Here is a 14,217-nt window from a genome sequence, read left to right on the forward strand (position 1 = left end):
CTGAGGTCATCCTCTGAAAACTCACCTGCCCTGTAGCTACAGAATAATGTACTGCAGGGTTACCCTCTAACTGGAGGGATCRGCTCTGGGAGCGGAGCAAGGAAGGGGAGCTCTCAGCTAGCAGAAGGCAATCAGTCTGCAGGCTGTGGAATTTAGAGAATAGCCTTCATCTCTTTTTAAATATTTGCAATACAAAAGAGAATCTGTCTTTCCCTCGTGAGGTTAACAACCAGGAACTTGAGTGGTGAGAGGTAGTGAGAGGCGAGGTATACAGCAATAGATGAGAATCAGGGGAATGGATACAGCTCTGGGAATGGGACAGAAAGATGGGAAGGTGTTCAGAGTGGTGCCTCCACCTCCCTTATGTTACTCTAGAGATAACGGATCGAGGACTGCAGCACTCCCTTGGAGATGCTGCCTTGTTAAGGACTGCAACCTCTGACCCATCTACTCTTGTCTAATAAGATTATATATTCTTTTAAGAATTCAATTAACAACAAAAAAAAAAAGCTGGGGAATGGAGCAGGGTGAGAGAAAAGCTGTTGAGAAAAATGTGTGTTTAAGTGCATTTAGATCCAACCCCTGTACTTTAAGTTGCTTTAGAGGGAGACGTGTAGTATATTGCTTCTGTGAGACCTGAAACTGTACTGAAATTAAGAATAACAGATAATTTGTTGCAGCAAATGAAATCTTTAACATTGACTTGACTCTGCCATGTTATCTAAAACATAAATGCGTGCACATATCAGGTGTTGAATGATGCTTCCTTGGAGCCCACCATAGCATTCTTATACTTTAAAAAGGAGCTTGCATAGCTATCTATGTTTGACACTTAACCTTTTCAATCAGGTGTGTTCACAAATCCTTACTTTTTTTTTTTAATTTTAGGAGTAAAGAACCCCTTCAGGACAGTATAATAGCTACCTACGAAGAACATGAAGATAGTGTATATGCAGTTGAATGGTCATCAGCAGACCCATGGCTATTTGCCTCTTTAAGTTATGATGGGAGACTTGTTATTAACAGGGTTCCCAGAGCTCTTAAATATCACATACTGTTATAATTTGTTTGGATTATGGTGGAGTTATTGTCTTGATGTACATAATTGGTAGGTATTGTTCAGTTTTTCAGGATTTTTTTTGGTTGTTATTAAGTGTAAATGTTAAAATTTTGTTAAGAATATATCTGTACTAATACAGAAACTTATGTTTCAGGCTTTGTATTTTGTATTTGCCTTGGAAAATGTGATAAATTTTCTTAAGGCTGTGCTAGTTAGAAATTTTTTTTTTTTATAATCACTTTGCAATTGTGAGTTATAATGTTTCTGAATATATTCGGCACTTTCCTATACTATTGATTTATTTCTTCAGCTTTATTCTAATGTAGTGAATTACAGAGATGTTATCATTATGCCAATATAAAGCTGGGAGAAGGTAGGGTTCATGTAGCTGAAGTGATCTACCCATTTACAAGAATAATGTTCTATCTTCTTTCTTTTCGATGTAAGTAGCCTTCTGTTCTTAGCGAGGGCCACATTCTGTTAAGTATTCTGGCTCATTCTTTAATGACTAGAAATACAATTGGGAATGGTCTGAAAGGCTTTCTTAATTCACTCCAGTATTTTAAACAATTTTTCTCCCATTTTGCCTGTCTAACAAGAAATGTTAATCATGAAGGTGAAACCTTCAAAATATATTTTTAATTTAAGCCTTATAGGAGTAGCAACAACACACCATCCTGTAATTTGCAAATTAAATGCATTTTGTGCTGTATGTTGTTATTGGAAACAGTATTTCTCTTTATCAAACTCTCTTATATATTCTCCTGTAATGTATTAGAGCATGTTCATAGAATTTGGTTGCCTGTATTATATTTTGAGAGCCCCTGGAGCTACACCATTGTTAACCTGAAAAATCTCTTTAATAGTTGTAAGTAATCTCTTTCTTGTCTTTGGCTCTGTGCCATTCTGCAGTATGCCTACATGATGTAATGGGTTTTCAACTAAGCACAAAACATGTTTTGCTATAACCTTCTCTTTGCAATACCTGACCTAGGCATCAGTGGCTATTCTGTTACAAATACTGGGAATAGACAGATGTTGCCATGCAGGAGAATGCACAGAAAACTTGAAATGTAGATGGAAGGCAAGTAAAATAGGGCTGTGCATCCTGCCCCCCGCCCAGCATAGTTTGGTGTTATGATAACAGTTCTGCTGCCTGCTCTCTGTGTGCTGAGACCCAACACAGCTGTAATTATGCCCCGTTGCCTTTTCATCGCTAYTATTTCCAGTTAACTTCAGAACTCGGGTATGCAAAACAATGTCAGTTATGGTAGCGTTATGTAAGACTACTCCGAAGAAATGCCAAGAACATGGGATGGAAAGATTGATACCAACATCCTGCTATGAGTCCTGCTGTTGCTATAGTAACTGTTGGTGTTACTGTTGAGGGACCGCTTGCTACTAACCTTTGCTTGTCCTTACCACTATCTAGATCGAAACATGTCCAAATGTGACTTGTTGTGAATACACAGCTGCTTGTATGGGAGCAAACTTTGAGAGCATAACTGACTGCTGTAGGCCGAAGTGTCCAGAAAAGATGAAAGTTGAATTCCATTCTTGGCTTATGAAAGAGCTTATTTGGAAGAATTCATAGAAGTGAAATAATGCAATTAAGCCACATGTATTATTGTTTGTGTTACAGTGATGCCTGTCTGCTCCAGAGGGAATGCTTCTGTTGGAAAGTCTGATGGTCTGATTGTCTGTGTTAAGATTTTAAACTTTGCTATTTCAAATTGTCTCAATTTGCAACTGGGCATGAGCTATTCACCTGTATATTATAAGAAAAAATACATTTCCAAATCAGTCCTGCTTCAGCCGTCTGAATTTCAAAATCCTTGACTGGGATGTACTTTACAAGTGGAGCTTTCAATCTTCAGACAAAACCACTTCTTTTTTTTCCCCATGCAAAAAATCCTGCAGTGTATCATTAGTATGCAGCAGAATACTTTAAAACTTTGTTCACATTAGCAATAAAGGTCTAATGAAATGTTATTGTCTCTTAATGTATATGGCTCACAGTGTGAAGGTGACAGGAAATTACGTAACCATATGTGGTGCTTGGTTTTACATGTAATAAAATGTGGGACGGATTTGGGGGTAATCTTAAGGTACTGCATTTCCTTTAGTATTGTAACTTTATACAAGCTGGAAAGCTCTATCTGTAAACAAATAATAATGATGTATTTTTCTTTTATTTTAGTATTGTCCGCCTTTTGGTAACTGCTTATAATATCACATTATAAGGGGAGAAGATAAGGGATAAACTATGGGAAAGAAGGGAGTAGCAGGTCAAATTTGAATGAAATGTGTTACAGTAGAAGCAAGAAAGCAGGCAGGGTCAAATTTTAATCATTTTTAGCTATCTTGAAAGTGGAGTCTGAGTTACATGTTCAGCCCTCACAGCAATATGAAAATGACTTTCRTAAAGGGAAAGCTTTGACAAGGTTTCACCTCAAGCTGTTAGAGAAAGAAAGCTGCTCTAGGATAGGAGGAAAGGTCCTCAGATGGATAAACAATTGGTAAAAAGATAGGAAATAGGAGGTAGGAATAAATCATCACATTTCACAACAGAAAGAAATTACCAATGAAGTTCTGCAAGGATCTGTGCTCAGGCCTGTGCTTCACATTATATTTGTGACCTTTTTGGAAAAAGGGCCGCATATAAAAATGGCAAAGTTTGCAAATGCTGTTCAGAGTAGTAAAGATGACTGACTGAAGAATTATGGAAGGGTGTTTCACAACTCTGAATGACTGGATGATAAAATGATAGATGAAATTCAGTGTAGGAAATGTGAAGTAATGGATATGGGAGAAAACTAATTTTACATATACTTTGGTCAATAGTAGTTAACTATTACTGCTTGGAAGTGAGATCTTGGGGTTATAATAGCTCTTTAAAAGCATTAGCTTAATAGAGGTTAAAAATCAAAATGTAAAGGGTTACTAGAAAGCAAACAGAGAAGAAAACAGAGCCTTGTTAATCTATTGTGTAAATCCGTGATGTACGTGCATCTTGAATACTGCTTGTAACTGTGATTTCTTTCATCTCAAAACTGATGTAGTAAAACTGGGAAAGGTTTTAGAGAAGGATGACAGAAATGATGAATAGTATGCAGCACCTGTATGAGGATGACTAAATAGACTGAAAGGCAGATGGTTGAGAGGGAATGATGAAAGTCCGTAAAATCACAAGTGGCAGGGGGAGAGGATGAATAGGGAGTGATTGTTCACTTTCTCTTCTGATACAAGAACTAGATGTTATTAAATGGAACCAGCAGGTGGTGGCTAAAAACATATAAAATGACGTGGTCTTTATAGCCATGCAGTTGAGCTGCAACATTTCTTTTTAACACACAACACACACATGTGTGAACACACACAATATGGAAAAAAACAAACAAACATGTTATAATGCTGAAGTTTACATGACTTGAAATAACTGGACAAATTCTTGAAAGAAGAATCCACCAAAGGCTGCTAAACACAAAGGCAGCACCTCTGTCTCAGGATATCCTTTTCAACCATGAAGCACTGGACACTACAAAGAATACTGGCAAAGAATCCCTATATGTCTTTACCTGCCTCCCTAGACACACACTTTTTCCCATATAGGAAGAAAATAGAAGTTTAAAATAGTAACGTATTCTCCAAAGCATTGTCTCTAGTGCTGAGATATCACATTCGCTCCCGCACTTTCATCTCTCACAGCTCTCTACCTTGATTATAAGTTGTGTTTTAAGAGATTTTGGAAAACCCTCATGACTCAGATGAAATTCTTACAAAATCCCAGTATTATTTCTGGAAGCTGTCTGCTTTGTTGCAAAACCCTCCTTGGCAGTGAGACTATGGAGACAAACTGATTTCTGTACAATAAAGAGAGTCCATCACCTCTCCTGAAATTCAAATCATCTTCTGAGCGATCTTAAAGCACTGGGTTGTTACGATATTTCATAGACAGTGCTCTTTTACGCCACCACATATCATCACTGGTAGGTGCACAATTATGATGTTTTCAAAACAAACACTTCTTCAAAATGAATTTTCTTTCTTTGCAGACTATATCCAGGTAAGAAGCTTTAATGGTTTTTGGTTTTGAAAAAGTGAATTCTGGCATTCCATAAAGATGTCGAATTGTCGGTGTTGCAGCCTAAGAACTTGTTTTATTCCAGATTCAGTGTTGATAATCTCTGCTTCATCACCAATAATTTTATGTGCCTGGTGGGGAATTACTAAAATGCTTGAGATGTGGTGTTTTTATTTCATGGACATGAATTATTGAAGGAGAAAGGAATTGATAATACTTTCTTAAAGATTTTGAGCTTGATCTAAGGCTCACTGACGTCAATAGAAGTCATGGCCATTTAACGAGAGGTTTGAAACAACAATCTGTTTCACTCCTAAGTAAAAATGATGCTAACTTCAAATTCAAAAAAGCCTTCAGTACAGACCTGGACTTTGCCTGTGGTGCCAGTGCTAAAATTAGCTGACCTGTACTGAAGCTCATGAAGTTAATGAATTACTTGTCAGCATCAGAATTAATGAAGAATAAGTATTGGATGGCATGGATAGGCTTGACGTATGTTCTAAACCTATTCCCCTTTCTTTTTACCCTTTTGTTACACAAAGGTGCGTGGAAATAATATGGATTATGGTCAACACTTAAATTAGTAAAGAACAGTGTTTTATAAAGAATTCAGCTACCTGACAGTTGTATTTTTAAACTTATAACTGAAAATACTAACTCTGTATTTGTCTATTCACTTGGAATTCCTAAATCTTGCAGCCTGGAACCTCTTCCAGTATTTGAGACTGAAATTCTGATGTCTTGCAACTTATTCAGGATAGCCTCAGTGTAGTCCGAATCATGGTAAGATGCCCTAAAGTAGATATACTTGTGTCTGACAATGCTGAAGCAGTGAGAAGTAGGTAATGATAATTGTGAAGATCAGTAATTGAATACAAGTTCATAATGCTATAGAACTTAAGCATTTACCATTAGCATGTGTAGCCATTGTTTGGCTTTACAGAGGATATTGAGGGGTTTTGCTTTTTGTGGGGGATATGAAGAAAGTACTTAAAACTTTCTTGTAGAGCCTGTGGCAGGAGTGCCATTCCGAGGCTGCAGAAAGCCTATGGTTTCTGGAATAACAGCTGAACTGACTGGAAGAAAAGTGCAAATCAATTTTTAGAGAAGCCTGGCTTTCCTATAAAGGGAGCTATTGAATTTGAAAGTCATGGGTAGTCTCCAGATCAATTTGCACATTGCTCCTGCTCATTCCACCTGCCACTTTGGTCAGTGAGGGACTAGTGAAGTGAGAAGAAAACGACACAAAGGAGACTTGGAGAAAAAGAAAAAGACATAGGCAAAGAAATAGTAAAAGGAAGACTGACAAATATGGAATGAGAAGTAAATTGAAAAAGACAAGATCAGGGAAAGATCAGTTTGGAAAACAGAAATAGGAAAGACAAAAAAATTGGCAATAAATGAAGTAAAGAGAAAGATGTGGAGGTATGGAGTTTTAAAAAAAAGTAAAAGAGTAGATTTTTGTTTGTTTGTTTTAGCTATGTCCTTAATTTTACATGTTAATCTTTTGTGTCCTTAAAATCTTACATATTAATCTCCCCAAGTTAACTGATTTAGGTGCTAGAGAATTCGCGGTTTATATTGCGGCATTTTAATTCTGTCACTGGATTTGATACAGGCATGATAGTTGTCGCCAAGTTTGGGCATAAGTGCGCATATTCATGTTGATCCAGAAGTTATCAACCCCAACTGATATGTTTGAAGAGGGTTTTCAGTTGGTCACTGCYCTTTTCAGAGGTCAGGTTGTAACTGCCGATAGGAGCAGTTGGAGTCCATTTCGGTGCCAAGCGAACAGACAAGGTAAGCAACTCCAGGGAGCAGGACTAGGGAGCATTTTAAGGTGGCTGTTTCTTGAATCACACTAGTTAGAGCTTCAAAAGTATGTCCTGTCTGTGCCTTTAGGGGAGTGTCCCAGTGCGAACAACTCAAGATATTAGATGTAATCAATAAAATATCTGAGCTGCATGCTTCCTTCCACACTAACTTACCTTGCAGCAAAACAATTCTGAGCTGTTACTGAGCAAATCCTGACCCCTTCTGTTTTGGTGCTACAGCAGCCACATTTCATAAAGGGATCTTGGTGCTCAAGCGCAAAAGATAGCTTTGGGGAGAAAGAGATGAATGAGTCCCGCTGAATCCACGTGCCAAGCTCCACATGTGAAGATGCATGGCAAATATGTGGGTTGCTGTTGCCCTGGAGCTATAGCAACAGCTGCCAAGCAGCTGGGCTGAGCAGGAAGGACCTCTAATGTACCTTTTCAGCAAATTGTCCATTTATTCTGACTCTGTCCTGAGTTCAGGATTTTGGCAGGAGGAACTATGGAAAACCTTTTTAATGGAGAATAAATTTAGAAGAGTATGGGAAAGCTTGGAAAATCCAAAGATACTACATAGTAATCAGCAAGTCTGGATGAGCTGAATCCTGTGGTGGTAATAGACTTGGCAGACAGATTTTCTGAACCACTGCCAGTTTCTAAAAATTTGCAAAGAGCTGAGGAGAAGAGAAAGACTGGAAAATAGCAGAAATGGTATTGATGTTCAGAACTATATGGAAACAGCAGTGCAGGGAGTTGGGTTAGGAAATATATTTCAGAATCAAGAAATTTTAGCCAATTTATGAATGTTTTATTTGGTTTTATGTGGCTTTATACTTGGCTTGCTTAAATTTTCTATAAGCACCAATCAAAATACTAACAAGTATATCAGAAATGAGGTGTTCACATCCATGCRACAAAGTGTGGCTGATGCATTGTGTTATACAGGTTAGCCACAATTCTAATCTGATTGTTTGTATAACTTATGTTACACCTCTCATTTTCAAACAGGATTGGTAGAGCATATTATTTAATGGTAAATATAACTTTTTTTCAAACACATATGAAGAGAAAAACTTCATTTTCTTCATTTCTCATTATGGGAAAAAGAACTTTGCTAAAGAAAGCAATGATCCATCTCTTGACTCTGGGCATGAGGGGGAGAGGAGAAGGGGGGAGAGAGAATACCTGGAATTTGACTTTGTAGGGATTGGAAAACAGATCATTTGTGTTCTCAGCATGGAATTTGTGGGTTTAAACACTTGCTTGAGTACTTTCAGCTCTGTTTCAAGATGCATATATACAGTATTTTGAGCAGAAGTTACCTAAAACTCCTTCCAGAAAAGGATTATGCTGCTCAAGATGATGATATAACAACAAAAACAGGAAAGCATCTTCTTGAAATTAAGAATACTTTCTTGTTCTTAGAGGAGTGGTTATATAACATATTTGAAACTACAAAAGAGTTAGGCTTGGGCACATACATGTCTGATAGCAACTGGTAGGTAGATGGAGCCATAGATGCTTCAATGCTGTTGCTTTTTTCTTTATCTCATTTAATCTGGATAAAATGGAAAAATACTGGTAGATATATTATTATGGGAAAGTCTGTTAGCAAAAGCACAAATGAAAGCTTCATCACAATAGGATCTGTTTAATCCTTTGCAAAGCAAATACCAGAGAGCTTTGACAACTGTTCTGACCGTTCTGTCAGTAGTGAGTGACAGTTACTTGGATTCAGTTTGCTAGATAGATGCATATTTCTGATCTGTGTTTTAATCATCTATTTTCAATGTTAATACTGTTTGAATATCTTCAGTCTATTGTTTGAATAACTTGGATAAATGATACACAATTTTTTGTTACAGTTCACAGACATATCTTTTAAAACAGAGGGAAAAAATGCTTTTGTTTTAAAGTCTTCATGCTGCTGTATCAAGAGGCAATCTGGTTTCTGTTCCAGTGTTCTATACCTCAAGGCTCAAATCACAATTTAAGTTCTACAGGTTTTAGACTGGTCATTGCTGAGGGCAGCAATGGATGAAGGCTGAGCATGACTGACATGTTCATATTCATCAGAAAACGGAGTCAGCTGGAGAGAATGAGGGAGCTGCACTGTTCCCTCCCTTACTGCTCGCACAGAAAGACATAGGCTGCGGGGGGGAAGCTACCTGAGGTTATTAAGATTAATACAGCTAGAGATTCCAATCAACTCGCACAAGGCTGCTCCTCAAGGCTGTCAGATGCCTACTGCCTTCTCTTATTCAGACGGGGCCACATCAATTTGGAGTCTCCCAACAGAGACTGCTATGATTTATGGGTTTAGGAGGTTGATAAATGTGGTTAGTTGAAGTGTTCATGAAATAATTGAATCAGAATAATTTCAGTCAGCTGTGTTCAATTTATTTTCTTCGATAACCACAGGAGGGTGCAGTTTTGGATTGGGAGCTTCATCTCAAGGATTGCTATCACAGGAAAGACATTGTGGAACCTGGAATAAGAGCAACTTAATTTTGCTGCCAGGCGTGTATGACAGCCTTACGAGCTGACTAAGATTCATCAAAACTGGAGAGTAAGTACCTTGAGCTCTTCTAGTTTTACCTGTGACAGAGTCTGGGACCATTCTGGTTTATGCGCTGTGGAATAACATCTGCTAGAAGGATTATGAAAGTTTTACTATTTACTGTTTGAAAGTCACTTTACTATTCAGGGTTTTCTTGGGATTTTTTTTTTATGTTTGTTCTTAGCAAATTATGTTCATAAAATTTGTTATCTGAAAATTTCACTTCTGGGTTTTGTGAATATTTCTGGAGTGGTGATCAGTATCGATTCTGTCCTTACAGCAAAGGGAGCTCCCATGCATCCCTGAAGAGTGGTATATGGGACTTCTTAAAATAAGTGTATCCCCCAAAATTTATCATTTATCTGCTGTAACTTTCCCACATAGGCAAAAAAGAACAACATTATTTGTGAACTGTCCTAGACAGAGTACTGAATGTAAAGGGCACTGTAAAACAGGAAGGTTAACAGGTTAAAACATTGTGATGACTGACTGATGTCAGTGAAGAAAGGGAAGGCCCAATAAGCAGAGCTAGGAAGCAGCTGGAGCAAGCACATTACAGACCAGCGTCTTCCTGCGGTCCCAAACGAGGCACTTACCATAATCTGAGAGCTGCGAGCAGGGGAAGGTAGTGGGTGGGAAAAGACGGTGGCTTCTGTGGCTCTGCAGCGTGGCTTGTTCTGGATTAATCCATTCAGGCATCTTTTGACATGTGTAAAGAGACTGCAAGCAGGAGATATGCTAGAATTTAACAAGCTAGTAAGTCAAATACCAGTATATTCACCATCTCTAATAAGATACTTGAAGGGTCTTTGCTGGCCAGTTAGGTGCCCATTGACTGGGGAAGGGGTTGTCCTCCCTCTGCTTGCTGCCTCAAACAGATCATCTGTTGTACATTTGCCTTCTTTCAGCTCCTGCAATTTTTTTCCTTTAAGAATGTTATACCTTTGCATTTTGATCGTTTTCCTGTTGAATCCTTGAGCTGATAATGAGCTGCACCTCAAAAGTCTGACCTCTGTCTGCAATTTTATGTTTCTTAACTTCTGTGGCTTTACTCCATAGACTTTAATAGAGCCTTTTATTATAACTCATCAACTTTCTTGGAAGTCATAACCAAAGTTTTGCAGCAGTGCCATGTCAGAGCTAGGCCTCAGATGACAGAAGGCAAAACACGGCGGGGCGGAGGGGAGGAGAAATGGTTACAGAAAGGGTTACAGATAGTGGGTTAAACCAAGATTTTACTGGTGCAAGATAAAGCTGGACTGAACATTCAGGTTTTTTCTGTGGTGAGCCAGGGATGTAGGCTTCATCAGCTTCTTTAAGCTTAGCTTTCCTGCAGCTAGGGATATGCATTACCCTGTTGGGTTTCTACCAACATGGGCATGCTGCTAATGGTGTGAATTAGTCTGGCCTGTGTTTGAGCTATTGTCTGATCACCCATGGCTCGAGCTGTTGGGTAGGTCCTTTCACCTTGTGGTGAAAAAGAGCTGTACAATTCTACAGGAAGAATAAATATTTCTCAACGTTTCCTTGCCTTGGAATTCAAATGTTTTTGATTTGTTTTTTCGTAAACTGAAATTTATTTTCATTTCATTTCTTCATCCTGTTAATGTTTTTCAGTTTGGTATAAAGAAGAGGACTCAGGTTTTGGGGGAACCTTGAGGGCAAGGTATTCTGACTAGACAGAAACATTTGAGACCCTAATGTAGACTGGTACCATGTTTTAGAGCCCCTTATGGGCAATCTGTACAGTGAGGTAGACCAAACTTCTGGGTTTCAGTGACATTAAGCAGCTGTGTTGAAGAAGAAACCATTGTACTCCATTTGCATCAGAAAATAAGTGATATCCTGAGCAAGGAAGTCCTACTAAAATTCAGCTACCCAAGTTTGGTGACTTTTTCATGACTACATGTTAATTTCTGAAATTAATGGGTTGATTCATGATGGTTTCTTTCATTTTTAATGTTGCTTCTTTTGTCTCTGGGTAACTTGATGCCATCTCTGCCTGCTGTAATTTATTCCTGTAGCTCATGTAGATGCCTATTTTGTGCATTTTTAAGAATATCCTATGAGGTGAAGGATTCTTAAACTGATGTGCTCAGTATTGTGGCAGCACTGTCCCATCCAGGAGTGCAGTTTAAGCAAGTTCACTTAGAAGAAAAATTTTTGCTAAGTAAAATTCCCTTTCTCATAGCTCAGTAGTGAGAAAGATGTTTCCATGAAAAACACTTATTGGATCTCCTTGCCAAGGTCTACTTGCCATGATATGCACACCTTGTCACAGACTGGTGGGGAAGACAGGATAAAAAATCTGCTGCTAAAATGTCATCTGCTGCTTAGCTGCGATGTTGATAAAACCAGAAAATGTTTTCCAAATGTAATTTGAGTTTTGGGCTTAGCATAAAATTAGGGCACAGAATAACTGCATTCTATGCAGAAAATGGTAATAGAAAAAGTCAGGATTATGGTAGTGCATTCTGTGTGGTCTTYGCTGGTGAGCAGAATCACAGAATGGTTGAGGTTGGAAGGGACCTCTGGAGATCATCTAGTACAACCCCCCTGCTCAAGCAGAGAACAGCAGAAGGGCATTGGCAGGACTGTCTCACTTGTGTTTTTACTTCTGCTGTGAAAAGCATTTTCAATACTTGCATAATTTAAAGCATGACATTATGATATTCAAAGTTTCAAACTGGAGTAAAGCATTTACATAATCTAATTAAATCATGTAAATGTTTTATGATAATATTAAGTAAGTGCAAAAGTTGTGGCACAGATGCATCCCATTCTTAGGCCATTGGGGAAACCCAGTTTAAGCATGCAGATCTGTATTTCTAACCCTGCATGTTGTGGGAGGTCAACAGGGTACTGAATGCTCTGTTCTTAGTATAACCTCTGAAGCTTGTTTTGCAGAGCATCGTCTTTCCAAGAAGCTTGAAGGTAAGCTGGTACCGGAGGGAAAGACAAAGCAGATTTAAAAGGCTACTTGTGACCTCTTACTATTTGAATGAAAGTGATGCTACTGCAATATGTAATAAATTGCCTCCATTTCAGTGAACATTAAAATAATCCCATGGTGACTCTCTTAGCAGCAGCCCTGCCACATGTAGTATCAGATCTCACAAAGTATGCATAGTACTTGAATGGGAGGCTACCAGGGGAAAGCCCACAAATTCTCTTGGTGACTGTTCGGTTTGTTTTTGCCTGTGGCTGCACTAGCTCACAAAATATTAGAAGCACTTGGCCAGCATCCTTGATGAGAGATGATGTCTTGTAGTGAGATTTTTAAATAATCTTTTTCCTTTTTTTTTAATCAGCACATTATCACTAAACTGTCCTCAACAGTGGATCTTAGTGAATCCTATCTTTACTAGGCCCTACTATTACAACAAACAAGTGAATTGAGTCCTAGTTTTCCTAATGTAGGCAAGCTAATTCTAAGCTAGTAGTAACCTAACGAGATTTTAGAAAGTATAGCACTGCTTTCCTAAAATGAATTCGTATAATTGGCAGAGGCAGGTACTTTAAGGCCAAGCCCTTATCTGGTCTAAATAAGCTTACTGCTATTGACTTTTATCAGTGCCATCCTGATTTCCTGTAACGGCTGACAGAAATATGTGTGTATGCACTGCCYGGTGTTCTGCGCTTTCACAGTAATTATAATGGTTATGAAGCACTGGGCTCGCAGTACGTTATCTGTGCCAGGCTACTGATGCAGCCTGTGTGCTGCTAGATGGAAGAATGGAGCTAACTACACACATAGTGTCGACCTGTTTTGTGCAGACACTGTGGCAAGAAATTAGTGCAGTAGCTCTGAATTTGTCCAAAAAGGTGGATGTTTCCAGAGAAGCCTGGATCTGTCATACCTCTAAATCTGGAACTTCTCTTAGTTACTGTCATGGTAAATAATAATATCCAAAGTTTGTAAATTAGTTTGGAGCTCAGTGATATGAAAAGCTCTGGATATATGAAAGTCATTCCTAAAGTAGCTCACAGAAAGGTGAAATATGCCAGCAGTGAATTAAATCTTTGCTAATTAGACACAGAAATCTAATTACTCTGCAAATTTTTCATCTAATTTTTAAGGGAGGGGAGTTAGTGTGAATTTAAAATGGAAGCTGATATGTTCAGCACATAGTGTTAACTGCCAAGGAGAACAGCACAGTGACCTTATTTGCAGCTACACATGCATCATGTATAGGAATGCCTGTCATAGCCATAATGATTTAACATCAGGGCAGGCCAATATTTCTTGGTTCTTCCTCCGCAGTGTAGGCAGTTTCCTTTAGAGGTAGGATGGGAAGCTGTAGGTGTTTCTGGTGAAAAATGGTAATGCTTGAGAGGTGCCCTTTACTACAAATCCAGCATTGCTCACTTTAGTTTGCCTCGTGAAAAGGAATTTACAAAGTCACAGCTGGGTTAAGTTTAAGTTTTGGCATGGTTGGATTCTATCTTTTTAATTACTTAGTTATTGATTATACAACTATGTTTAAACATAGTAAATAATGTTAGGAAAGTTTAAAGCTCCTGAATGCTTTCTCTGTTTGTTTGGTTTGTAGGCTTGGGGTTGTTGAGGTTGTTTGGGGGTGGGGGGGGAGGGTTGTTGTTTTTTTTCTAGGCACTGAGACTATTTCAGTATAGAAAATAATACTTTAAAACCTGCAGTATTTTGGTCATAGGAGATATTTACATTTAGACATAG

General features: G+C 38.4%; 1 protein-coding gene across 10 annotated transcripts in view; it reads left to right on the forward strand.

Annotated features, from left to right (window-relative positions):
* EIPR1 (EARP complex and GARP complex interacting protein 1) overlaps window positions 1-2,869 on the forward strand; it is a 94,242-nt gene extending 91,373 nt beyond the window's left edge. For 8 of the 10 annotated variants that reach the window (XM_026082627.1, XM_026082629.1, XM_026082632.1 and 5 more), the window contains one exon: window positions 889-2,869. In XM_026082627.1, the coding sequence (XP_025938412.1) occupies window positions 889-1,063 (175 nt within the window). In that variant the 3' untranslated portion in view covers window positions 1,064-2,869. The remainder of the gene's footprint in view (window positions 1-888) is intronic. The other 2 variants (XM_026082628.1, XM_026082631.1) reach the window with 2 other exon arrangements.
* The last annotated feature ends 11,348 nt before the right edge of the window (window positions 2,870-14,217 follow it).

Source organism: Apteryx rowi, unplaced genomic scaffold, assembly GCF_003343035.1.
Source record: "Apteryx rowi isolate R43461 unplaced genomic scaffold, aptRow1 scaffold_585, whole genome shotgun sequence".
NCBI classification, from domain to species: Eukaryota; Metazoa; Chordata; class Aves; order Apterygiformes; family Apterygidae; genus Apteryx; species Apteryx rowi.